This window comes from Crotalus tigris, unplaced genomic scaffold (genome assembly GCF_016545835.1).
Source record: "Crotalus tigris isolate CLP2741 ecotype Arizona unplaced genomic scaffold, ASM1654583v1 scf7180000018016.4438896, whole genome shotgun sequence".
Classification (NCBI taxonomy): domain Eukaryota; kingdom Metazoa; phylum Chordata; class Lepidosauria; order Squamata; family Viperidae; genus Crotalus; species Crotalus tigris.
This window is the reverse complement of record NW_024096778.1, coordinates 2,843,486-2,870,944: the sequence shown is the minus strand read 5'-3', so window position 1 is coordinate 2,870,944 and position 27,459 is coordinate 2,843,486. Positions and strand designations below refer to the sequence as shown.

At 35.6% G+C, this 27,459-nt stretch overlaps 1 protein-coding gene across 1 annotated transcript in view; it reads left to right on the top strand.

Moving 5' to 3' along the window:
* COL19A1 (collagen type XIX alpha 1 chain) overlaps positions 1–27,459 on the top strand; it is a 183,546-nt gene that overhangs the window by 84,590 nt on the left and 71,497 nt on the right. Inside the window, exons 12-16 of the mRNA XM_039346721.1 lie at positions 8,854–8,898; positions 11,542–11,595; positions 12,589–12,624; positions 19,793–19,846; positions 26,324–26,377. Of these exons, the coding sequence (XP_039202655.1) occupies positions 8,854–8,898; positions 11,542–11,595; positions 12,589–12,624; positions 19,793–19,846; positions 26,324–26,377 (243 nt within the window). The remainder of the gene's footprint in view (positions 1–8,853; positions 8,899–11,541; positions 11,596–12,588; positions 12,625–19,792; positions 19,847–26,323; positions 26,378–27,459) is intronic.

Below are 27,459 nucleotides of genomic sequence, written 5' to 3'. Positions count from 1 at the left end.
TTCTTTTACCTGGAATAATGAATGCTTTTTATAGAAAACAGAGCTTGAATACACGCTTTACCAAATTTCAACCATAAAATCAATAGAAATCTCAGCTATTCTATTATTTATAAAATGTATACTGATAGAAACGGCATTCAAAATTTATCTACTACAATGGTGATGTCAATATGAATATCACAACAGTGACCTTCACTATTCAATCACATGGCTTGACAGGGGGGGAAGGTGAAGTGGGAGAAAAGAAAATTCAATTATATTGAATTTTGCAAATTGATTTTGCTTGGTATAACTAAATATTTGTGCAATATTTCCAATATATTTGATATCCACCTCTTGTTATTTTGTATATTCCTATCCTATGTGAGCAAAATACTTTAATTACAAAGCATATGGCATAATAAGACTGCTTAAAAATGTAATGATTGATATTTTCATTGGATTGTGGGAGCCAATCACATTTTAAGATTTGCTTACAAAAGCATGTATTATGGATTTTCTAATAGTAATTGGATGTACAGCAACTAGTCAAGTAACTCTTTTCAAACCACTTTGGATTGTTTTTCAATTTCAGTCCAACTTCAAGGAAAAAAATGTTAGTTTAAAGAGATAGGCAATTATTTATTTATGTTTTTGTCTGTTGTTTCTTCCATTCCATTTATTTGTTCTCATGTTCATTATATATTCTCATGCATACAGAGGAAGCCTCATGTTGACTGAGGCTCTAGGTTTTAGAGACTCCATTCTTAACTTTATTTTGAGACCATTCCTGAAAAACAATTTTAACATTTTTCTGTGTTTCATGATGATATATCTGTCCTTTCCCTATCCCTACCCCATTTCACCTTCAAAAAATGCCTACCACGTTAGTTACGTAGAAGAATAATATATGGCTAAACTCAGAATCAGCTTCATGACTAAATAAAGTTTGAACCCACACTTCCCCAATTCTCTTCTGATACATCAGAAAGAATAAACTGAGAGGCTGTGTTTATTAGTGCTAATAGTTATGTGAAAGATTTTTGAAAAATGTTCCTGCGGCCTCTGTTTAGCAAGTTCTCCATTTTAAACTATTATTTATGGTTTAAACAGGTTCCCAACAGTTAAGCCAAAAATCCTTGTTTTGCAACAGTATTTTGGGGGACTTTAGATGATGATGTCATTCAGATTGAAAAGCCTTTGTGTTCAGCTTTCCTCATTTTGGGACAGTCTTCAAACATGAATGTTTATTAATACAAATAGTTTCCTGATTTTGATCTTCACTCCAGGAAGTCTGTGGCAATATTTCTTAATTCTGAGAAATGAGTGCTTAAAAAGAATTATTAATCAATAATTGTTTTCTTTAATTATAATTATAGGATTTTTATTATATATTGATGTTACAGGACATGCATAGGAGTTTAAAGCATAATACAAAAAGTTAAGAAATAAAAAACAAGTTATCTGAAATATTTTTTAAAAATTCAACAAAGGAATAAATGTACTACTGATACTTTTGAAAATAAATTTGACTGTATTCCAGTCGTTGCAACATGGAGAAAATTCTACCTATTTGGTCGCTGAGAGTCCACAATTACTGGATAACCAACATAACCAATAACTTGAAATCCAATTATAACAAGGGATTCTGCAAGTTCAAACTAAAAATCCATAAAGTTATTTCAGGAGCAGATGCTGTTATGTTGATTCCATTCTAATATAAGAATTGTCCATAGAAATATTGCTTAGTACTTTGTACCTTAAAAATGAGGGAGGTGGGATGTTATAAGACCATAAAACTCTCAAAACATTTTTATGGGCACATATGAAATAAGGAATTGGTAACATTGTTTGAAAGGAAGTATTTGAACAACTTCCAGGACACAGATTTGTGAACTGAGCACAAATCTGCTTTGGACATGGCCGAAACAGGAGTCAGTGAAAGGATTGGCTTCTTGGAATTTCTCTCCAAATTAAGGAGAAGACAAGGATGGCCCATGTTTGGCTCTATACAGATTCTCCCTATGAAAAGATTGCAAATCAGTGTTCTCCAGCTGGTTAGAGAGGTCTGGAGCCCTGGGAGGGAGAGAAATATTCATGTTACCTAAGCCACATTCAGTGGCTTTCAAAGAGACACTGAGTTTGCCTATTTCCCCTCTTAGTTACTTTGGGAAGTTGCTTATTATTGATTTTTTGGGGTTAAGAACCTCCTGAAAATCAAGCTGCATTACACTGGGAGAGTTTTCTTCCACTCTGGATGAAAGAATATCTAAGTAAGTTTAACAAAGATAAACTTTAATGTTTGGAAAACAGCAAAATGAGATCTGGAATGTTGATTTGGGGAAATTAAGGGTCTGGATGGATTTGATAGAATATTTCCTATGGGGTGTTTAAAATTTATAAAACAACATAAGAAATATTTGAAATTTTTTAAAAATCTTGTGGGAAAGCTTTGTTGATTGGAAAATAAGCAGATGATAAGAGGGAAACCATAGAGAACAAAGGATTAGTCTGAAAGGAGAGCAGGCCCATTAATACAATAGAGCAACACTGTTTAACTATAAAAGAAATAAAGGCCTGCTTGGGAACAATTTACTCAGAAGTTACTTACTTGTGTGATGCAGCAAAGGATATAGAAGAACAATAGATTTTATTGGATAAAATAAAGACTGAGACTGATTTGATTGTGGATTTGGAGTTTTAAAAATGTTAGATTATAAAGTGATATGGAAAAAGATGTTGTGGAACTGAAAAAGGATTTTAAAATGCCAGAATATAAGAGTGATATGGAAAATGATGCCAAAATGGATTTACCAATAAAACCATTGATGTCTTAATAATTAAAGGGACATAAAACAGAAGAATGACTTGGAAAGCCTTCTTACTTTGGATTTATAAAAGGAACCAAGGAAACTCTGAGAAGAGACAATGAGGAATTACTCAAGCTGTTTCTCAAAGGAGACAAAACAAACATAAGAAAAAACTTGTGGGACAATATTTGACAGGAGTAAAGATCAAACTTTTTAAAAATGAAAAGATTTATAAAGTGAATCTGTTTGGTAAGAATTTAATTTTGGAGCCCTTGGTGCTCTCTGAGTTTGGTGGTTTTCCTGAGGAAGTTTCATTATCCAACTAGGTAACATCATCAGTGCTAGAAGGGAGTAGGATTAATCTCTGTTTAGATACCAGTGGCTTGCCTTGTCAAGGATATGTTGGTGGATGTGTTCTTGGTGGTTCCTTAATTAGGCTGTTATTAACTGGGTTGATAGTTCCTTGATTGGGGTAATGTTTACTTTTTGATATTAATTTTTACTTATTTGGGTGTTGATTGCTGGTCAGGAGGTGTTGTGGTCTTATATTTTTGATTGGTTCTTTTGAATGCTATGGAGATATTGTTTACCTCTATGCGCCTGTTGATGGTTCATTTGTCTGAGTGATAAGCTTCCTGAAAATCTCTAGTGTTTTAGACATAACTTGCTCTAGGATGCTCACTATCTCCCAGTTGAAACTATGGTGAAGTCTGTCTATGTGTTGTACAATTAAGAGTTTTCATTATAAAGTATCTTTTGACTGCTAGTTGGGGCTCATGGAGTCTGCTAGTCTTCTGCCTGTTTGTCCTACATAATGGCTGTTGTAGTCCATGTATATTGTATATTGTATAGTCCATGTGTGAATACAATAAAGCTGGAAGGGACCTTGGAGGTCTTCTAGTCCAGCTCCCTGCTCAGGCAGGAGAACCTATACCATCTCAGACAAGTGACTGTCTAGTCTCTTTTTAAAAATCTCCAGTGATGGAGCACCCACAATTTCTGGAGGCAAGCTGTTCCACTGGTTAATTGTCCTCAGTGACAGGAAGTTTCTCCTTAATTCCAGATTGCTTCTCTCTTTGATCAGTTTCTAACCATTGTTTCTCATCCTTCCCTCTGATACTCTGGTGAACAACGTGACCCCCTCTTCCTTGTGGCAGCCCCTCAGATACTGGAATACTGATATCATGTCTCCCCTATTTCTTCTTTTCTTTAGACTAGCCAGACCCAAGTCCTGCAGCCATTCTTCATATGTTTTAGTATCCAGGCTTTTGGTCATCTTAGTTGCTCTTCTCTGAATTTTTTTCCAAACTCTCAACATACATACATGTACAGTATATTATAGATGGCTTCGGTTTTATTTTTCTTCTGGAGCTACTAGTTGCTTAAAAAGTGGATGTGTGTTTGTGCGCACATGCACACACACACACACACCAGAGTAAAAGCAAAATAGCCAAGTGAAAGATTACCTTGTAGATATATACGTAGATATATATTTCCTTTTAACTGTAAACTATCCGGAATCACTAAGACGTTGGATATCCTCTAAATAAGATAAATACAATCATAGTTAAGGTTTACTGGAGTCCACTGGATTAAAATTAACAGTAGGTTGAGATTGAATGAAGAGTTCTAAATTGCTCATAGTTACACCAGAGAAGAAGAAAGAGAGCAAATATACCCAAATCCTGCTGTAGCTAATTTTCATATCTGTCATTTAGCATTATGTATAAACCTATTTCTTGTGGTATAGAATAAAAAAATGGAAGTACAGGAGTACTACAATAGTAAAATATGGGTTGCTGTTTTCAAGTTAGCAGTTGTTAGTATTACTTTTTAATGCCTGAGTTTGACATAATATGTTGATTAAAGATTCCCTATGGATGTGATACCTAATATTTTGACTGGAAAATAAAAAAGTACAGTAGCCACTTTACTCATGGTCTGCAATACACTGCAATAGAATCAGATTAGTTAATATTATGTATAAAATATGCTTTTTTGTAAGAATACACTGAAATGGATTGGAGGGTAAAATCTTAATGAGAGCACATAAGAATAGAATTGTGGAATGTACAGTATATAAACTACATTGTTTCTGATCAGTAAATTCCATGGAATGGAGAATGGAGAATACACAAGCTAACTTGCAATGCTTCATTTTTTTTAATTTAGAAAAGGGTAAAAAAATAAGTTTATTGGATTGCAGAAACTGGTTTTAGTTTCCAGCAGTGAATGTCCAGGTTTAAATATTCTGGAGAAATAATTCAGTCTATATAAAATCCATGATTGTACTTCTAGCAAAGAACATTACTTTCAGCACAACATTGCTTTAAAGCAGAGCATTGATTTTCCACTCGTGAATAATGATATCCATAACATTTTGAGAAAATATAAATTGAAATAAAATAGAGAAAGAAAACCAGCATACAGTAAACTCCTTTGCTCTCAGACATGCCGGGAGGGGGGGGGGTGTTGGTCTAAATCAAAAGAAATAATTTAAAAGATTTTACTTCTGTTTAGAAAAGCATGGGGCTAAGCCTGTTTCATGTTTATTTGGAAACAAACCCTAATGTTACTAGTTGTGCCAGCATAGAGTTTCAGTATTTTAAAAGTCCAGTACATTAGCTAACTAACTGCAAGAATTTACTTTTGGGGGGGAGGGAATGACAATAAAAGCTGAATAGATTATGCTTACAGCAGTCTTTATAGCACTTTCAACAAATATTTGGAATAACGCTGCTTACTTGCCTAGAAGGCCATTTCCTCAGTGTTCTAGGGACAAAATATTTTATTAGCTCTCAAACTATTAGACCTGTTATCATAGATCTAAGAACTCACCCACAGATTCCTGAAGATATGCTTTTCTCCCACTTCATTGGGAAAAAGTAAGTTGTTCTGGAAACTGCTCCCCAACCCCACCCTGACCAAGCTTGAGATGAAAATGTAACAAATACTCAAGTGAAGAATATGAGCTGAGAGGCAGAGTGGTAGCAAATCTGTTATGAAATTGAAGTTATGAAGTCAGAACTGAATTGAATGCACTTCCCAGTCTACCATCTACTTGACATGGTGGTAATCCCTGACTGTTATGGTGGGGATGTTGGCCTCTAAAAAATAATAGTATTGCTCTACTAAAGCCCCAGAAAGTTTAGATGTTTTAAAAATGTATTCCACAAAAATAATTCCATTTGTCATCTGCTGTCAGAAAAAACTGGCTCTTCTGTACCTATAAAAAGGGAATGAGCTAGTTCTCTTCGGTCTCAATCTTTTCTAGTGTAAGAGTTGTGTAACTGGAACTAGAAAAAGAAACAAATTGTGAAGCCTTGCCTAACTATTGCTATCTCGGTTCTGCGTTTCAGTCAGGGACCAATTTCATGCAAGCGTAGGAAACAAATACACGGATGTGGGGTACTGAGGAGGGAATAAAGGAGTGTACAGGAATGATTGATGTCTTCTTTATATGGTCATAATTCTATTGTCTGATGCTGATTGGCTAACAAAGTTTATAAAGCGATGCCATTAACTTTCTAAAGGGGGGCACTTCTGAATGCAACTGCTGCCAGTGTTCGGATTGTGTTTCCAGCCAGGACTTAATTCGATCTAATAAAAAGTACTGTCTCTTTAATAAGCCTCTGCCTGAGTCTTTCACGCTTGGATTTTGTGATATCTCAGGTTTAATCAAGGGCCAGTGACCTTACACTAGCTAGAGAAAAATCAAATAAAAAAATCAGACTATAGATAAGATTAAATATTGACCCTGCAGTGGGAACCTATAAGACTGGTTGTGTCATACACTTTTGAGGATCTGTATATCTGCCTGTTTCCTGGTACTTTGGTAATATAAAGAGGAAAGAAAATACTGTCCATCTTAATATTTTATTTTCAAGGTTTACTTCAATTTTATTAATAGGAGAACATGTTTCCAAACTGCATGAATACCACCCAAAGATGCCTCCAAACTGGAATGCCTTCATATTGCAATTCTGCCTGTAAACCAGAACAAAAGCTGAAAGCCTTATGTCTTCAGCTAAGTAATCCAGTTTTCTAAATTTAAACATCTGGAGGGAAATGACTGAACATTACATAAACTGGTTCCAATTAATACAGAGCTATAAATTAGCAATCTTGAAAATGTCAGTTTTATAACAGAATTTAGGCCTGAAAGTGACCTAAAGGACATGTAGTTCATCTGTTAGTCATAATTGGGTTGTCGGCAGGCGTTTTCTTTTCCTCTTTGTAGACTTTGGGAAGAATCAATGGTTTAGACCAGCATTACAAGTGATATGAGATATGAACTAGGAGAATTAAGTGTAAAGGTGCACATTCTTCTTGCGATTAATAAATGGGGTGACTTGTACAGCATAGGAAATAGGGAGGGGAAAAGAAAAGTTTTGTGAGAAAGCTGTATTGTTTTTATTATTTCTTACTATGCAACAGTATAGGAATTCAATAATAAATTATGAAAAGATGTTTCACTTTGATCTTTAAAGTATGAATTATATATAGAAAAAGTAAAGGAGAAGCTGGATTTGTTTGAAGAATTAATGAAACAAAGGAAGGAAAATGCACGATATTTATTAGACACATAGAACTTCTAGCAGTTCTTCTTTTGTTGTTCTCTGATTTCTTTTTTGATTATTCTCTTTATTCCCCTAGCATACTGTTCTCATTTTCCTTTGATTTTCTCACATGGCTCAAAATGAAAGCTAGGATTCCATATTTAGGGTACATCAATCTGAAATATTTAGAAATCAGAACTATTGATGTTTTATAAATTTGCCTTTTTCATAAACCTGGTACTTAGTGGGTTGTATAAAATCTGGAATTACACAGGATTTTTGTCTCTATTTTTTATGTATCTATTCTTCCTTCTATGAGTGTTATCTTAAATTTGGGCTCATCTTCTCTCTGAGCAGAGTGGTATTTATTCAAGCCATACAACTGTTCTTGATTATCTGGGTGTCCAGGCTCAAAATATGAATCTTACTTCAGAGAGCTAGCAGCTAAGATGGCCTTTTCATTGATAAAGAACACTTAGGCTACGGTACTAAATATGCTTACTTTTCAATAAGTCTCACTGAATAAATGGATTTACTATTAAGATACAATGTCATCCACTGAATTCACCCTAAACAAACCTTTCTAGATACTAACTTTCCACACCCTTGTATCTTGGGAAGTAGCATTTCATATATTGGACTAATGAGTACATTTGGGGAAAAAAACCCACATACTTTGGGCATACATAATTGCCTCTGGGTACCAAAGATTTTTCTCAGGTACACCCTAATTTTAACAAGAAGGGCAAAAAGAGGGGAAATAAGGGGAATGTTATTAAAGCCTTCTTTCACCCCCATACAAGATTGTATTACTTTGTTTCATTTAATTTATTATTCAAATGCCAGACATTCTTTCCCTAGATATCTGCCTTGATTTTTTTTTAAAGTGGTGACTTGGATTATGTGGCAAAACTGTCATAGAAGAACATTATGTTCTCCTTTTAAGGCATTGATATATGTGTTTTGATTTACTATCTTTGAGTAAGAACTAAATGAACTGTCTAATAAAGGCTGAAATGTACATAACAGAAAGATCATTTGAATAAGATACAGCTCCACAGAACAATCTTTTGATTATACAGAATGCATCTCAGGTGAATTAGTGAAATAGTGAAATATTATCAGGTGCTATTATATTATCAGGTACTATTGGAATAATAAAATCATTAAATTTTTCTATGCCATATATTTGTATGGATTAGAATCCTATTTTTCAGAGGTGACAATGATGCCATGGAAGATGAAAAGAAATATTTTCAAAGTCTGTGAAAACATCACTAACAAATTTAGTTGCACTGTTATCTAATCATTTTGTTACTCCTTGACTTGAATTCCATGAGAAATATGTGCGGAATTAAATTGGTGACATTAATTGAAAACATAGCATTGTAGGTAATTAGTAAAAATTATGCTGAAGTTCCAATTAAAAGTTTCTCTAATGATTTCCATGAAGATATTTTCTTTAAGCACATACATTGATTGGTGTTTGTTTGCTTTCTTTTTAGGGTGAAAAAGGAGAAAACGGAATAGATGGCATACCTGGAAGAGATGTAAGTTGATGCGTATGTTTTATTTAATTTCTTTGTGGATAATCACAAGGTACAAGGGTGATTATACATACAATTTTAATGAAGAAATCGCAACTTAGTAAATTTATACCCTTGGACAGTTTGGTTAAGCAATAGCCTAAAAAAAGAAATGGAAAAATCTCTTTCTCCTATCGTTTTTAGTTTTCCTTTCCCTTTTTTTTTTTTTTTTTTAGTAAAATTTGATAACTCACCAATTAGCCAAGTGGTGTGATTCAAATATGTGAACAACCAGTTCTCTGTGTGGATGCCGTTTCTGAAAATCTGTTCTGGGCTTGGGCAACATAAAATTAACTACCGGTTCTGCTGAACTGGTGTGAACTGGCTGAATCCCACCACTGAATTAGCCTAAGTGTTTTTAGTTGTAAGAAATCATTCTGGTCATTCTGGTCTCCTACAACAAGGCTGTTTAATCCAGTGGAATCATCCATTGGCAGAATGTGAGAAAAACTTATTTTCAGATAATTTATTTATACGAGAAATGGATGGAAAACGGTTTTTAAAAAAATCTCCTCCTTTTTGGTTCTAAAGATAAAGAACTTTTATTAAGTTGTTATGAGCACAAACCCAAAAGTTGTAATCCAAAAAAGCTCTATATAAAATGCTTGATCTAATAGTTAAAACACCAGTCTAAAAAGTGGGAGACTGAATTCTAGTCCCCATTTAGCCACGAAAGCCAGTTAGGTAAACTTGGGCCAGTCACACTCTCTCAACTCAGCTCACAGGGTTTTTATTGTGGGGAAAAGTAGGAGGAAGATGTATTGGATATTATCACTGCCTTGAGTTAATTGTAAAAATAATAAAGGTGGGATATAAATAAATACATACTGTACATACATTAAAATAATAAGTAAAATAAAATAAAATAAACACTTCAAAAGCAATGGAGACTTCCCCCCTCCCCCATCTCCCATGATTATTTAGCACTGTTTATCATATACTCTGAATGAATGGAGAAGTTTTGAGATGAGCAAATGTAGGTAGAAAGGTAGTAGGTAGTTTCTTGCAAAGAGGGAACATGTTCAGAGATGTAAAACTAGTTGCGTATTATAATGGCATCCTTTTGCCCATCATGTATATAGAAGTGAGAGCCGATTTTATGTAAGAAGAAACATAAAAATAATGAATGAATGAGGTGAGAATATTTTTAAAGAAATATAATAAAAGAAGAAGAAATGGGCTCAAGCCAAATAAATGGCTTAACAAATCTATGAAGAAAGTGTGAATGGATTGAGAGAAAAAGATATCCACTAAAACAGTGGTGGAATGAAATTGATGTGATCCTCAGAATGAGAGAAATGATCTATGTAAAGAACAAAGAAGCATATATGGATGCGGAGAAAGCCAGGATGTTTTGCAAAGATCGAAAGATATGGAGAACTATATGAATGGTGCTGGTAATAAGTAATTTCAACTACTTTGTTTTATTTTTCTCAGTATTTCTTTACTCCTTTCATGCCCACAGCATAACACTGCACATCCTGAAAGGGAATAACATGATAAATATGTATGTTTGTATACATATTCCATTTGCTTTCTGAAATCTCCTAACCATTTTTGTTTATAGTCCACAAAAAATCCATCAGAAATCTGAATCCATTCAGAAATCTGAATAGGGTAATTTGTATTTATGATGTTCAAGCATGGGCATTAAGGCAGATTTTTTCCCCCTACTCATTTCTCTTTGCCTGGTCTGTCTTCTTCAGACAGAACAAATATTGCTTTAGATTTAATTCTTTGATTACTTATAAGCATAAGAAATCAGGTTTATCAAAATCTATCATTTAATCTGAAGTGGCAACTTAAATGCTAATGTGCTGTATCTACTTCTTCCAAATGGTGAATTAATGTAATTTTTGCAGAAAGTGAAGTTGTCCAATTATGAGTTTTTTGAACACTTTCTGATTCAAAGTTTCTTACCTTCAGTAGGAGAGATGTTGCTTATCATTTTAACATCAAGTATTATTACTTTATGTCAGGTAATTTATTTGGTTCTACTTTGATAGAATTTGTATATGAATTTCCAAATTTTTATTTTGGTGAAGTTTGCAATAGTGCACTGGTTTATTAAATGATGTCTTAGTGCTTGTTGACTGTATCTGAAACAGGGGCAAGATTCAGACCTGGTTACTATGTGGATGAGAGACATGCATAAAATGGCAAGCTTATAGACAAGATTGGGAAGTTGAAGAAAACACATGGAAGGCAATAGCAAGCCACTTTTTGTTACCGAGAAAACATATCCATGACGCCAAAAGGAGATGAGATTGATTTGAAAAAGTGTGTGTGTGTGTGTGTGTGTGTGTGTGTGTGTGTGTGTGCGTGCGTGCCTTGTACCTTCAAGTCACTGTTGACTCCTGGCAACTGCCTGGACTAGTCCCCACAGTTTTCTTGGCAAGGCTTTTCAGAAGTGTCTTGTCCTGGCTTCTCCTTTGGGCTGAGTGAGAGGGACTGTCCCAAGATAATCCAGTTGGTTTCATGCCTAAGGCAGAACTAGAATTCACGGTGTCCCAGTTTCTAGTTTGGGAGCTTAACTGCTACACTTCTTACTTATAGAACTTAATACATATTAAACATGGTTCCTTATCTTTTTTCCTTCTTCCATAGGGCTTAAAAGGTGATGTTGGTGATCGTGGAATAACTGGTGCAAAGGGAGAAAAGGTATGTGCATGTGTCCCTGTGCGAACATTTATATTGAACTGATAGCTGAAAATTAAAGAACCTGAGTAATGAAAAGAAGAGGAGAAATGGCTGACAATAAAAGAGCGAACAAGGAATACTAAGGGGCTGCATGCAGAGCTCTAGTGTAGATGCCATTGAATATTAGTCTGAATATTAACAACTGTTTGGGAAATGTTACTTTGTGAGTTTTACCTAAGCAGGATAACTGTCTCCTTTTGTTCTTCTGCAACTACTTCTTCCTCTCCCCTCATTCTCCATACAGGTTTTGGGTTTGTTTGTTTGTTTGTTTTGTTTTTTGGTTGTTTTTTTTGTTTTTGTTTTTTGTTTGTTTTTTTTTTTGCTATCCCGACAGTATATATGAGCAGAAGCCCTGTTATATAATGATAGACTCACTTCTCTGGATTTACAAATGTAGTCTGCCATGCGCACACACAAAATGGTTAAAACATACACCTTGCTAAGTGGGTACAATAAAGCATTATGAAATTTACTTGCAAAAAATGTACAGATTAGGGGAAATTACGTTCAGATAGGAGGATATGATGAAAAAATGTACAAAAATATTGTAGAAGAAATGCAAACCAAGTTTCATGGCAGACATTTTAGAAACAGAATGCAGAAAAGGAACTGAACAAACGTATCATATATACTCATGTATAAGTCCATCTGCAGATAAGCCAACCCTTGAATTTTTAACCAAAATATCATGAAAAATGAGCCACCCAGGGATCAGCCTGAATCTCCTTCAGATGATGATTGCTGACCTTGAGCTGTTCATCACTTTAATTTTCACTATATCATCAGATTTCTCTAAAGTAAATTGAATAGGAAATATATATATATTGAATTAAGTATTTCAAATGAAACTGAGTGGACCATGGATGTCAAGTTAAGTATTTTAAGTGAAATGGCATTTTGAAAAATTGCACTAATACAAGCTTGTTAACTTTTGCTTTCTTCCTAATGCTATAGGGTGATATGGGACCTCCAGGACCTGCTGCCCTTGCAGTAAGTACATTAGTTTGAAAACAGTGAAGGAATTACCCAAATATGGGTTTATATACCAGTGGTTCTCAACCTGTGGGTCGGGACCCCATTTGGGGTCAAACGACCATTTCACGGGGGTCGCCAAACAAGGCTGTCTGCCATTTTTTCCCCTTTGGCCACGCCCCTGGCACCCGGTGATGTATAAGTGGTTGGGGGTTACCACAACATGGGGAACTGTATTATGGGGTCGCGGCATTAGAAAGGTTGAGAACCACTGTTATATACAGTATATCAGTGTTTCCCAAACTTGACAATTTTAAGGCATGAGGACTTCAACTCCCAGAATTCCACAGCCAGCATTGCTGGCTGTGGAATTCTGGGAGTTGAAGTCCTCATGCCTTAAAATTGTCAAGTTTGGGAAACACTGCAGTATATGATGGTGATTTTTTTCCATTGATAATTTACCTATCTAAATGAAATGCTTACTTCCTCACTTGCACAAAATGTACAATTAGCAACCTATACAATTAGTGAGAGGAATATTAGATTTTTTTTTTTCAGCTGAACACAGTCTACTTTCACTCTCTTCAAAAGTATTCTGGCTATTTCACTGTGTGAAATAAGGTCATGCAAACCCTTGCAAAACAGGCTGATAGGTAAAAAGAATATGTCACTGTGTTTATCATTTTTCATATGCAGTAATGCTTTCAAGAGGACACTGAAGTGCCATTTCCCTAGCGGAAGTAGATGATCATTTTCGCGATGGCTTTAAAATTAGTCACATGGAGAATGGACACTCCTGCAAAGAACTGGAAAACCAATCCCCTATGCTACATTTCCCCTAGCAGCCAAATGTATCTCTTAGCATTTTTGGAGCAGAAGAAAATTATTGGGGATATGACAGATGTAATAGAGATGGGAAACTGAGATTGGAGTCTAGCAGTCCTTGCTCAATCATAACCTAATTGCAAAGAGCTATCGGATGTCTGGCAACATCCTTATTTAAGATTCATTTTACTTATTGGAACCTACATCCACTCCCAAATTGCTGCTCAAACACTGGGCTTAAAACTTGTCTCCATAAAGTTATAGTTTTGAAAACCGAAGTCCAACGAGAAGTGACTATTACATTTTGGGCACTTAGGGAGAAAAGTTTGTTTTTATTATCACTTAGCAATCCGAATAAGTCAATTAAACTTTAACTCATGGTCATGGAAATGTGATAAGAGTTGGGTTTGTCTATTCTCTTTTTAGGCATGGAGAAACATTGAAAAAGGTTTCAGTGGACGTTGTTTTCTAAGAAAAGTATTTGGAATTACCCTAAAAAAAGCATAGTCACGTGAACATGGCTGTAATTTCTTACCTAAAGCATAACATCTTAACTTTAAACATTAATTTCCCTCATAATGAAGATTGCTTCCCTAATGTTAAAATAACATAATATTAATAAAATAATATAATGGACTAAAACAGTTGATGTTGTTCTCAAGCCCTGCAAGAGCAATGCATTGACTGAACTCCAGGAATGACAGCTTTATCTTACAGTTTCGTCAAGATGCTGAATTGGCAGAAGGAATAAGGGGCTTTTCTCTGAAATGACACAGTTGGCTAAGCTCTTCTCTCCTTTCTGGTATCCAGAGCTTAAGCCTGTGGATGTCATGTCACAAGAGTGACAGGTGAAGGAAGGTGGTATGGTGATCTCTCTCATAAAGTATATGAAAACTATTCCTCTTGACATTTGATCCACAGCTTTTAGTTCTCCAGGGAAATGAGCATCCATTTTTAGGCCTATCCCTTTGGGGAGTTATAAAATACTCATCCAGATGGCACCAAATTCTTAAGTAGAAGCCAAGGGTTAAGTCTGTCACAAGCAAAAGCACCTAAATGTGCTTACTAAACAGATACTTGAAATGCTGGTTCCATATTCCTTGAGACCTGGTTAAATGAAGCATCAGATAAAACATTTGGTACGAAGCAAACAGAATGAAGAACTTAGTCATTCAGACCTAGACATTTTCTGTGATTAGTGCTACAAACAAATGCAATTAACAAGTGGTATCATGCAGTTTCAAGACAGAACTAGCCCAAAATACTTCTGTTGCCTGATGTCAAGCAGTAAATGATACTCTCCTATTCTTTTGGTCAAGTGCAGATTATTTAAATGCATCCAAATTATTTTAATACATGTGACCTAGAATATCACAAACACCTCTTCCTATCACTGATAGTATAATAACATGTATCAATGGCAGTTTGTTGTTCTTTTATATTACATATCTTCAGTCAGAGATAGCCTCCTCATTTTATTGATCAGGCTGATGCTGGGATTATATAATTACAAAAAAAAAAAAAAAACCAGATCTTGTGCTGTATTCTCTGGCTTGCACCCTCAAAGAAAGAAAGGTGCTTTTTCAGTAGAATTCCAGTGATGTGTCTGGAAGACACAGGTGGCATTTTTTTTCAGATGCTCCATCTCAAAAGAATTTTGAAACCCTTTGTAATTGTGTAAATAGTTAAGGTGACCAACCGTCCTCCTTTAGGGAGACAGTCCTCTTTTTGTAACTTTGTCCTCCCTCAAAAAGTGTCCTCCTACATGTCCTCCTTTTCGATATTTGTAGACTAATCTGCAGGTGCGTTTCGGCACCTTTTTTTGATGTTTTTTTTTTGCATGAGCTGTGCTACTCCTGCTATTGGCTTTCAAAAGCCAATAGGAATTGCTGCTGAGCGCGCCAAAACACCCGGCTGGCAAATTTTGCACATGCAAGTTGTCTGTATTATTGTTGCAATGAATATTTACGATATTTTTTTCTTCAATTTATTTGTGTCCTCCTTTTCACTGTAAAAAAGTTGGTCACCTTAAAATAGTGCCATGGATATTATCAGGGGGAGATAAAATCAATGAATTCCTTTTCTTCCAGTCCAACTCTCCATTTTTTATGGACAGCAGAAGTCCTTTTATTTATAAAAGAAGATTCAATAATTAATCAAGCGACATGTCTATATCCCATTTTTTCTCTGTTCAGAAATAATTTATAGCAATTAATAACAATTATAAAATGTATGAATAAAAATCAAAATATTTAAAATCAAGATAAATTTAAAATCAATATCATTAAAATCAAAACTTAGTTCAACTAATAGTTAAAAGCTTGATGAAAAAGGTTTTTGCTGTTATTTTTTCCCTCACATACTGGGAAAATGAAGGCCAAATTTACATTGTTTGGGAATTCCTTCCGTATCTGGGTTCACAAAGAAGATCTAGATCAGTGATGGCGAACCTTTTAGAGACTGAGTGCCCAAACTGCAACCAAAAACCCACTTATGCATCGTCAAGTGCCGGGTGGGTATGGCCCATTGGCTGGGTGTGGCCAGTTGGGTGGGCTGTAATGGTAACGGCAGACTGGGTGGGACTAAAAAGTTCAATCAATCAATTCCAACTTTGCAAGAACTTTTTTTTCCCGTGAGAAGTTGAAATTGACTGATTGAACCTTTTTTTTTTTTGCACATGGCAGCGGAGGCCTAAAGAGAAAAGGTTTTATAAAACCCAGCTGAAGGCCTAGGACTGGGGCGATGATGCGCGTGCCCACAGAGAAGACTCTGAGTGCCATCTCTGGCACCCGTGCCATAGGTTCACCACCACTGATCTAGATAGATGATTTTCTGGCAAAAAGAGCCTATCCTAAAGTGCTTCTTCTGCTGATCTGAATAACTAAGCAGGTTATAAAGTGAGAGGCCATATCTTGTCTTAAATTATGTCTGGTAGACAACTGGTAACTAGTAGAGATCTTTCACTATAGGCCAGGGGTAGGCAACCTTGGCTCTTTTATGACTCATGGACTTCAACTCCAGAATTCCTGAGCCAACTTGGTTGGCTCAGGAATTCTGGGAATTGAAGTCCACAACTCATAAAAGAGCCAAGATTGCCTACTCCTGCTATAGGCATTGTATAATCTATCAGCAATTTAGCCACTTCATTTTGCACCAACTGCAATTTCCAGACATTTTTTAGAGTTATCATTTTAACACTTTAAAATTATTATTATCAAATTTATTTGTCACCCATTTCATAGTTTGAAACAATTGAGTAGCTTAACCTTTTATCATGACCATGGAATTTAAGAAGTGGGAATTGGTTAGAATCTCTTTAGAGCCCTAAGGACAATCTGATATATTTACACAAAATATCAGCATGTTTGGGGAAATTTGGCATTGATAAGCCAGAAAACAACACTGAGATAGGGAGAGAATCCCAACAGCAGCTCCAAAATGCCCAGTAATATTATGGCAGACTAGAGGCTAGAGCTAGATTGTGAAGTATTGTTATGGTTGGCAGAAGAAATATAGAGCAGCTATTCAGAGAATCTGAAGATGGAGTAGAAATGTGTGAGTGAAGCCAGCTATACTGAGCTCATTGGGATGAATGTGGAAATCTGGAAATTTGGCATGGGGAGAGATGGTGGAATGTATAGAAACAGAGAATCCATGGTGGCTGAGTAGGTAAGTAGACAATAGCTAGAGAAACAGCACATGGAAAGAAAAGGGACATTGTGAGTTGCAGTTTTTGTGTCATACATTTTGGGCATCAGGCTAAACTTCTAGTGATGTAAAAACAGAAGCAGAGACTGTCAGTTTCCCCTTAACCAAATCTGAGGTAGGAAGTGTGTGACCCCAGGGGAAAGTTTAAATTCTGTGGTTTCATATTACATATTACTGTAATGTATCTGGTTTATGATTAATGAACTAAGTATGAAGAATATTCTTGAGCATATAAGCCAGAGAGGGGAAAAATATAAAATTGAGAGAAGGAACTCTATGAAGTAATTAATCTTTATTAAAATACTTACAATATTAATTGAATCCAGCTATACCATATAGCTAAGACCAATCATCTGGCAGTTTAATTTTTGTAACATCTTTTAAGCTCATCTCATTTTTCTATCACTTTCACTACTGAATGTATGAGTACCATTTGAAATCAAGTCAAGCTGAAAGTAAGAGGTCATGTTGGTCAAGCTGTGGAGAATTTGAGATATGCTAATGTAAGAAAGTTATCATGTATGATCTATGCATTTTATTTAAATGCTCCATTCTAATATCTCCACCAGAATCTGCTTTTTTAGGAACTAATTCACACTTCTCTTTTCAATAAAAGAGAAATGTTGTTCCAGGGATAAAGGAACTGGCCTTGTTTGGTATGAATAATAAATTAACTGAAGTTGACTTCAGTTTTTTTACTTTAAAATATGCAACTTACTTGGCTGTAGAGAAATATATTTTTTTTAAAAAAATGATTTAATTATGTATCTGTAAATAAGACAGAAAATAGCTCTGTAGTTACGAATAAAAAGATTCCCTTGTCATGTTTTTGTTGGCTTCATAAATATATGTCACACAGGTTACCAGGCTGATTTAAGAGAGGAAAAATTGGGCCATGCATCTTATGTATTGTTCTAAAATTTGAAAACAAAGTCAAATAAAGTCATGAACCTGAAGCCATGAACCTGAAGCCATGCAGCCAGCAGCTTGACACGCCCAGAGAATTTTCTTTCTCTGAACTGTCATTTTTTTCAACTTAACAACAGAAGGAACAGGCTTCCTGTCATTTATTTGACCCTCATGGATTAGGGAAAGTCCTAGAATCATCCCTCAAGGTCCTCTGATAACAGCCAAAGCAATATAATTTAATTAAAACCAGCTAGAGCTTTCTCAAGTGACTGGTTTGAGATTACACAGGACAACATGTAGCACTGTGAGACCAAGGTACCTCTTCATCCCAAAGATCATATTCTCTGATGAACATTGTGAGGTGAAAACTGAAAATGATTGAAGCCAAACTTTATGTGAACCACTTCACAAAGACCATGTCTAACTTATACACAAACACACACACACACACACTTCTACACATGCAGATAGGGACACAAAGATGCTTTTTCTCCACTTATTGAGAGTATAGGTTTCTATAGCTCTTGTGTCCTTGTCAGTAGAAGCCTTGAATTCCAGTTTTTTCTATAATTACAGTTTTTGATTTAATATCTCTTCTGCATTTTCTTATTGTATAGACTTGTCATAAGCTTTTTTTAAATCTCAGAAATTTTGGGGGAATTTACCCTACCCTACAGATATATAGGGTATACAGATATATAGACAGGAAATATAAACAGTCTTCTGTTTATATTTCCTGTCTTGAAGAAATTTCTAGGAGGGGATTAATGCTACTACTTGAGACAATGTCCCGAAAATAATCTCCTACATTGCTCAGTTCTCTGCTACCATTTCTACAATATGCTGTACCATTGCTTAGGATTGGAACTTCTTAAAATAGTATTTGATTTGATTTATTTTACTAGTTATATTATTTTTAGATTCCATTATTATACTTACTTTCTCTTACACACATATGTTGCTTACACACATATACATATATGTGTGTGTGTATGTGAATACTTATTTTATTCAATATCTTGTTTGTATCTGGCCTCAGGTCTGCAATAATATATCTGAACTTGAATTTGGTTTGCTGTAGCATTCCTTCCCATTACTTATTTTTCTGTGATTGCAGATCCTTTTTGGGATTGAAATGTCTTTTTGAAATCTTTTCAAATGCTTTCCCAAGTACAAAGGTATCTGGCTATCCAGACAATTTCTTTATCATCTTTATGCGTGCTCTGCTTTTGTGTATTTCATCCTAGTTTCTGGATCAATGGTCATGCTGACTGAAGATAGTGAAAGTTGCAATCATGCTGAGGCATCAGGATAGTCAAGACTGCCCTCTCACCATTCAGCATAGTGGAGAGCATGTAGAAATGTCTACCGTATGTGCAAAAATTAATATAAAAAATAACCCTCAGATATTGAGGCTACCATTTATTCATAAAACAGGCACACATTCTTTCATCAAACCTATCCAGTTCAAAACTTAACATGTAGCATTTATTTTAAGAAATATCAAGCAAGAACTGTTCAAATCTTCAGTCGAAATCACCTTTCAAATTAAAATGTGATCTTTCTATGCTCTTTAGCGTCTGCTAGCAGCACCTGCTAGCCACAGCCATAAGAATCTGTATGAAAACTGCTTGAAATTAAACTTTAACTATGAAGGTTTGCTTAACTATTTTAAGCATAGTAGTAGCTACTTTAAGCTATATTAATGAGGGAAGTAACATTTGAAAACTGTCTATATTTACAGAGTGTGCCAGAAATAGAAGGCCCCCAAGGCCCACCTGGAAAAGAAGGTCAGCGGGTGAGTAAATATGATAGCAATTGGCAAATACTAATTGATCATGCTGCCTGTGATTCAAAACAGGTTTATCAGAAAAAAAAACACATCACATACAACAGCACTCTGCAGTTACAGTGCAGAATTAAAGTGACTCAACATGGTTGAGGCTTCTGGGCAGGCCTGAGCAAAAGGACGATGTTTTAATGAATCCACTTATTAAGATTAATACAACTTTTAAAGCAATAGCATCTTTTTCTTCTGACTTACCCAGGACCCAAAGCATTTCTTCAAACCATGCACAACCCCTTGACTTTTTTCAGCATTTTCGTAAACATAAATCTACAAGTAGCTATGCAAACTATGGAATGCTAAAGTGACTAAATATTGCAAACGTGTGCAATAATTGCCGGTAAATGAAACATAAATATGTTTGGATCTGGCCTGTTAAATATATTATAATTGTCATGTGAAACACCTGAAGCATTGTTTAAAGTTTATATAATTTGGTGTTTCTAGCTAAAGAGAAGCTTTCCTTTTGAAATGAAAGCAAATTTAAAGGTCAATGCAGTGCCAACAGGAAAAATAGTCAGACAAACATTATTTTCTGGAATGTTCTTCCTATCAATGTGTTAAAGTTTAGCAAGAAGCTTCAAATAAGGAACCTTTTCTTAGGAGGCATTTAAATGCTCAGTCTTTGATTTGATTAGAAAAAGTATTCAGCTTGCTATTCTTACTATTTGGCATATATGAAATTTAGCAGCAATATTTCCCCGGGAATTGAAATTACTGGTCAGTTTCACTATTATTACCATTATTTGGAAGAGGAAAAAAAATAGTATTAAAGAAAGTACTCCTCTTTCATTCTGTACCAGATTCTAAGGAGGTTCGATTCTGTTCAAATAATCCTTCAACTTCTGATTAAAACTCCTGAAGGGAAGAAGAAATAATACTGTTTTGCTATTTACAGTTTTAGTATTTGCTTTTTACTTAAAGAATGGGCATATGTTTAAATATTACATTTGAAAAGGTAGAATGATCCAGACTTTGGAGGCCCCTAGCCATAATAAAAAATTTAAATATTATGACATATGAAAGTAAAGATGTAACTTGGGTATTTTTAAGTAAAATATATTATCATACTTAAGAATAAAATCCCAGCCAAATGGCTTTCCAATTTCCCCACAGTCTTATGCTAGGCCTTGGCATTACTTAGATGTCTTATCCTTGGTCATGTATAATTAAACCAGTTTTATAACTACAGTGTTCTTACATCCCTAGCCAGATTAACACTCCTTGCACTAAGAATGTGGAATATACCAGGAAGCTAGAATTTAATTCTACATAATTTTTCTCCTTTCCAGAGGGCCTTGTATAGGAGAACAATAGCAAATTGGTGCACAGAAGTGAGGCAACGTGGAGTAATAATACATTTTGAGAAGATACTTTCAAATAGCTTATATCCTCCTTTCTATTGTTGCATGTGCATTATTTAATACATATGTTAGTAGTTTCAAGTCTAATTACCTTTCAAGGATTTCAGTGTGGAGCCAGGATGTTATCTGAAGCATTCTTCATTTTCCTTGGCCATTTCCATGAATTCCCCCCTCTCCCCTTTTAAAATTACTGTAAGTAAAATGAACATGAAAACCGATTTAGAGAAGTAATGGAACAATTGCAGTTTTAGTGGAAACCACATGAAAGACCATTTCTTTTATCTGAACTCCAAGCATGCGAAACTTTCATCGCAGTGGACTTTCAAATTGCATTACCTCCATTCAGATTCATTTAGACACAGCTGAAATGAAGCTTGCAATACCCCAGATGAAATCAAGCAGAGATTATTAAAAATTTTACAACTATTAGTACATGTACCGCTGAAAAATGAGGAGCTTTTCTGGATCCATTTAATAGGAAACCCTAATGAAAAGGACTCTCTTCATAAAACAAATCCTCCCAAAAACTCCAAGAATCAGTTATTATTAAATGAATCCAATGATTGTTTTGCCTTAACAGAAAGCGCTACCACATGCACGAGACAGGCCTCTGGTTTTTTGTGGGTTTTTTTGGTTTTTTTTTTTTTTTTGCTGAAGCCTCACATATATTTATCACCCCTCCTCCTAGATTCCAATAATGTTTTGGTTGTTTTTTTGAAAGCAGGGGTTTTCTTGTAACCTTATCAGCCTTTAAAGCCATTGCTGGTGAATATTACTCCCTCTACTAGTGTTAAGTATTATTATTACTTCAGTGATGACCATGGCTACAATGTTTAGTAGACTGCTTGGAGTATATATTTGTGGTGCAATGATAGCTATGATAAGCCAGTCACATCTGGGAAGGTATGTTTAGCGAACAATGTAAATTACCATGGTACTGTACCAAGGGACCTTTAAATTGTGTCTGAAGTTATGGTCATCGCAGCCCCTTTGCAGTCATGTCATCAAAGTTTGGGAGCTTAGCAGCCCCACCTGCACTTATGACTGGTCCTCACCTGCTTATGCCACCTCCCCATCTATGCCCTTAAATGCTGTAGACGTTCCAATAGTACAGCACAAAGCACCGATTCTCACAAAGGGCGGAATACTGGGAAGCCTCTACAGCAGAGTACAAAGAAGCTGCCCCACAGAAAGTTCCAAGTTTCAAGAGTCTGCCACGACACAAAGAACCCACCCACACACACACGAATGTCTGGCAACCTCCATCTTAGTTGCCCTTGCTGCCCTGGTCTCTACCACACCTGCTGATGTTTGCCATTTTCTGCCTCCCACAAGGCCACCCAGTCTGGCCCTTTACAAAGACGAAGAAAAATGCTAAAGGCAGCTGCTCAGCAGTGACATCTCAAAATGCCCCTTTTCCCAAGCTCCCGGGGAGACCTGGAACATTAGAGCTGGCAGGCTTCATGGTGAAGGCAAAAACAAACAAACAAACAAAAACAAAAAAAACCAGAGTGGCCCTCATGGTCCCAAGGCTCTGTGAATAAAGCACAGCTCTCCCAAGACCATTCTCAATTTTGAAAGGAAAAGTTTTGACCCCCTTTAGCATCTCCTGCTCCTCCTTCTCAAAGAGCCAGTCTAGACACATCTCACAAACTTGATGGTTTTAAAGAGAAGCTTTGGCTTGACTTTCATGGGTTAAAAGCCATCAACTACACATCTCTAGAGGGACAAGAACCCTAAAAAATCAGAACAGAGTATCTTCAATATAGAAATTGCACATACTGAAATCACTTGGAGCTTCAGATTGCCAGTATGTAAACATTTCACTATTGAAAAACAGCAGAAACAAATGGAAAAGAAATTGAATTCAGGAAGGCACACATACCATCTCGATGCAAACATTGAATGTGACGGTAGATATTGAAAAATGTTAATATCACTTTTTGCTTTCGAATTGTGGTGTTGTGGTGTTGGACTCTTGAGAGTCCCTTGGAGTGCAAGGAAATCAAATCAGTCTATCTGAAAGGAAATCAAACCTGTCTGTTCTTTGAAAGGACAGATAATGAAGCTGAAGTTCAAATACTTTGGCCACCTAATGAGAAAAGAGAACTCATTGGAAAAGATCCTGATGTTGGGAAAGATTGAAGACAAAAGGGGAAGGGGAGAGCAGAGGATGAGATGTCTAGATAGTGTCATTGATGTAATGAATATGAATTTGGGCAAACTCTGGAAGATATTGGAGGACAGAGGGGCCTGGTGTGCTGTGCTCCATGGGATTGCAAAGAGTTGGACATAACCTAGTGACTGAACAACAATAATAACATTTTTATTTTATTTTATTATTTGCCCCCCAACTACTGTGGACTCTATGATTCATTATCCTAATTAACTAGGGTTTCAGTCCACTTTCCAAACATCAACATAGCATAATAGCAAAGGAAAAATATTCATCCTAGCATGAGGTTTTCTGATGATCTGGTGCCTTTGCCTTCCCATCCACACCTTTTTCACCTGGAGAATTTCTAGATAATCCTATCATTATTCAATCAACCTGCTTTGTTTACTGACTATTACCGAGTAACCTTCAGCTTCCAACCCTCCTTATTTTTCATCACTGTTTTCCTCGTTACAGATAATCTGTAAGTAGAAAGAGAGGTAATCACTTCACGAGAATATCTTGGACTACTAGCACTTGCTAAATCAGAAATACCTTCACATTTCTTGTTATTAATAGAGCTCAGTGGATCAATTTTTTCCTATAGCACAGAATCTTATAAGAATGGAAAAGTAAGCATTCTACTCAGGTGATCTGAACATAATGCCAGGGTGGGTTTGCTCACTGTTTTGATATACGGGTTACTGCAGAGAACAAGGCATGTGAGAAACCTTATATTTAGTTTTGTATTTTTCCAATCATTTATTATTTAATAAGGAACAAGACATGCATACCAAATTCTTTTGATGATAGTTCTCACAGATAGTCTAGTGAATGTACTATGTGTGATCAACTACTAATGGATTGACTTTTTTTTTTTACAATGCCTTTTCTATGAGTTATAAAAGGTTGGATAAATGTTATTAACAGCCTGTACTGATATCAATCAGGGGTCTCCAAATTTGGCAACTTTGAGTCTTGTGAACTTCAACTCTCGGAATTCTGGGAACTGAAGTCCACAATGGATCTATAATGGACAATGGCACTGACAGCAATCAGTACAGAAACAATCTGAAAAAAATGTTATGCTTCCTAAGTTACATTTGCAAACCTTTTTGAAAAAATAAGCTACAGAGAATTCAGTTCTGCGTTCTGCACCTGAATCACATTTGTCCATGCCAATTCAAATCCTACTATATACAGTACTTAATATTCCTTTAGTTTGTACTTACTTAAAATGTTAAAACAGTCAGAAACTGGAAAGGTAATCAACAGAATTTTTCAGCAGTATCTAAATTTGTAACAAATCCAAATTGCTTTGAATGCAAATCTCATATTCTCCAGCACAGGAGATGGAGAATCCACCAATGGGTTAGCTCTGTCTTCCTGCCCTTCAGACCAAGTAAGCCAAACTTGCCACTCCCCATCCTGGGCTAGGACACACCCAGTCTTGACTTGGTCTCCAGCCCTAAAGGATGTGACAAGCTTGGCTCCCAAATTAGCTGCAGGTATAGAGTTTATCCCATTGGTAGATTCTACCTCTTTTCTTGACTTCCACAGTAATCTCAACAGCGCTGGGATCAGCACTGTTTCAGATTGCCTGTTGGAGGCTTGGGAGGTGTTTTTTTCCCCAGGGCCCTGGGGCTAAGTGCTGAGGCTTCAGCTTTTCCTTCAACTGATCTTCTCACATTTCATTCTGCATTTCAAATGGCACATTTAGTTAATAACTTTGATGGGAAACCAGGATTCGTATAAGAAGACAACTGATTTAGAAGCTCTGATCATGCATAGATTTCATTGCCTGGAAGATCTTTCTATTCTCTTTAATTGTGATGGTAATAAAGGTTATCTTTCTCTGTATCTGTGGACCTCTACTGCCTACAAGAGCATATCTCTTCACTTTAGTGATGTAGTAAAACATTTTTCTCTGAAAGACTCACCTGAATTCAATATTGCATGTACACTGTGTCACCTGAAGCTTTTTAAATTATAGAGAAATATTAAAGTAATGTAAAAGAAAACCCCAGTAAATACTTTTCTGCCAGTCACTTTTTATAAATATGTGTTGTGACCTTGAATACCTCAAAGGACTACATTAATATTGATAATACAAGTTTATAACAAGTTGTATTCTGTATGTTCAGAGTTACAGGATGTAATGAACATCTGGATGAAAAATATTTACATAGTTCACATATTTTTCCTCCTAAAATACAAATACACATGTGGAAGCCATCAAACCAAAATCATCAAAGGCTATAACTAAAGTTAGGTTAACAAAAAGCACATTGACCTAAATGTGGATGCTGTATGTGAAACACATGAAAAACGCCAGGAGACACATGGCTTCGGAAACATTGTCATCCACTGTTTCTTGATCTTGGACCCATAGAACTACTCAATTTATGAAGTCCAGATTAGTTAACAGGGAATCTCTGACAGTGACAGATGATTTGAATAATGGAGATCAATAAGTAAAAAGTGCATAATTCAGTTCAGATACTGCAGAAGTGAAAATCTGCCTAGAAAATGAAGGCAGGATATCTGTAAATCTGTAATGCATGGCCTATTTTTAAGATTTAGGATGGCAAGCGTACTGTAATTCTTCCACTGCCAATCCTGTCAGTTCCTTTATGGTAATTCATTTGAGTTTGCTTATTTTGATAGATGTCACATGAAAATGCTTTTATCCATGAGCTATAATTTACAAAACAAGTGCTAATTAAAATTTTTCATGAAGCAAACCTTTTTTGTTTTGGAGAAAAAAATTCTTAAAGTGATTACAACTAATGTTTGTTCTGGAAAATTTCCTTCCATAAAGACTTGATGTTTTTCAAAAACGTGTTCTTTAAACAAATAAATGATTCTTTGTCCCAATAACTCTTGCTCTTATATTCTTTGTTTATCCAGGGACGAAGAGGCAAACCAGGACTCCCTGGAACAGCAGGACCACCAGGACCACCTGTGAGTAGCCAAAAGGATAGCATCAAACTCAGCTTAGTTCACTATCCCTACCAGATACTCTAGGAACGTTGTGTGAGCAATTCTTTTGCTTTCTCTGCAGAAAAACAAAGATTTAAAAAAATGACTCAGGCATATAGAGAGGTGTGGGTTATGGGTCTGATAAGAAAAATAGGATAACAACTTCTGGAACTGGTGGAAATGGAAAAGATTGATGAGCATTTCAGACTATGTATTTGTCCGAGATATTTAACTATTTTACTTTATCCAAAGCAAGGATGCCGTGTATTTCAAATGGGAAACGTATGACTAAGAAAGGTAGTTTCAAAGATGCAGATCGTTTGAATGGCAGAATGCTGGAAAAAATATTCAGCTGTAGATTAAATGAGATTGCTAAAAAATTAAGAGAAAATTAAGACCTATGTGAACTGTATAAAAGGAATTGTACTATGCTTTCATTCTAATAACAAGTATGTTGGGATTGTACTAGACGCACTTGGAGTTTTTTGTCAGAGGCCCATGGATTGGAATCTATGCTTGGATATATAGCTGAATCTAAGGAGATTCCTTCAGTCCTGGCATTGGGCTACCTCCATTTTTCTTGGTGTGCTACTTAATTGTTTATTCTGTAATCACTGAAAGTTCACAGACATATTCTACACAGGAGTAACTTTAGCAATATTAACAACGTGTCTGGAAAGGAACCAAATGATGTCTCTATTTATTAAAGGTAAAAACAAGAATGTAACAGTTCTGTTTGACATAGTTATACTGAAAATGAAAAACCTTCAGAATGAAGAATCCCTATCAGATTGGGGCATATTATTCATTAATAAAATGAAATTGTGATAGAGGAATGTTCTGAACATCATTGTTATTGGTTTTAGGAAAAAATACTTCACGATAGTGTGTATCTCCTACATAGTAATAAGCAGGTAGAGTACTTGCAGTTCAGATTTCTAAAATGGTCAACTAAATGATGCTTCTGATCAAAACAGATTTCTTACACCATTTGAATCAATGCTGGATTATGAATGCAGCACCTTCAGGAAATTAACTGAGCCTACTCATTTCTTCTTAAAACA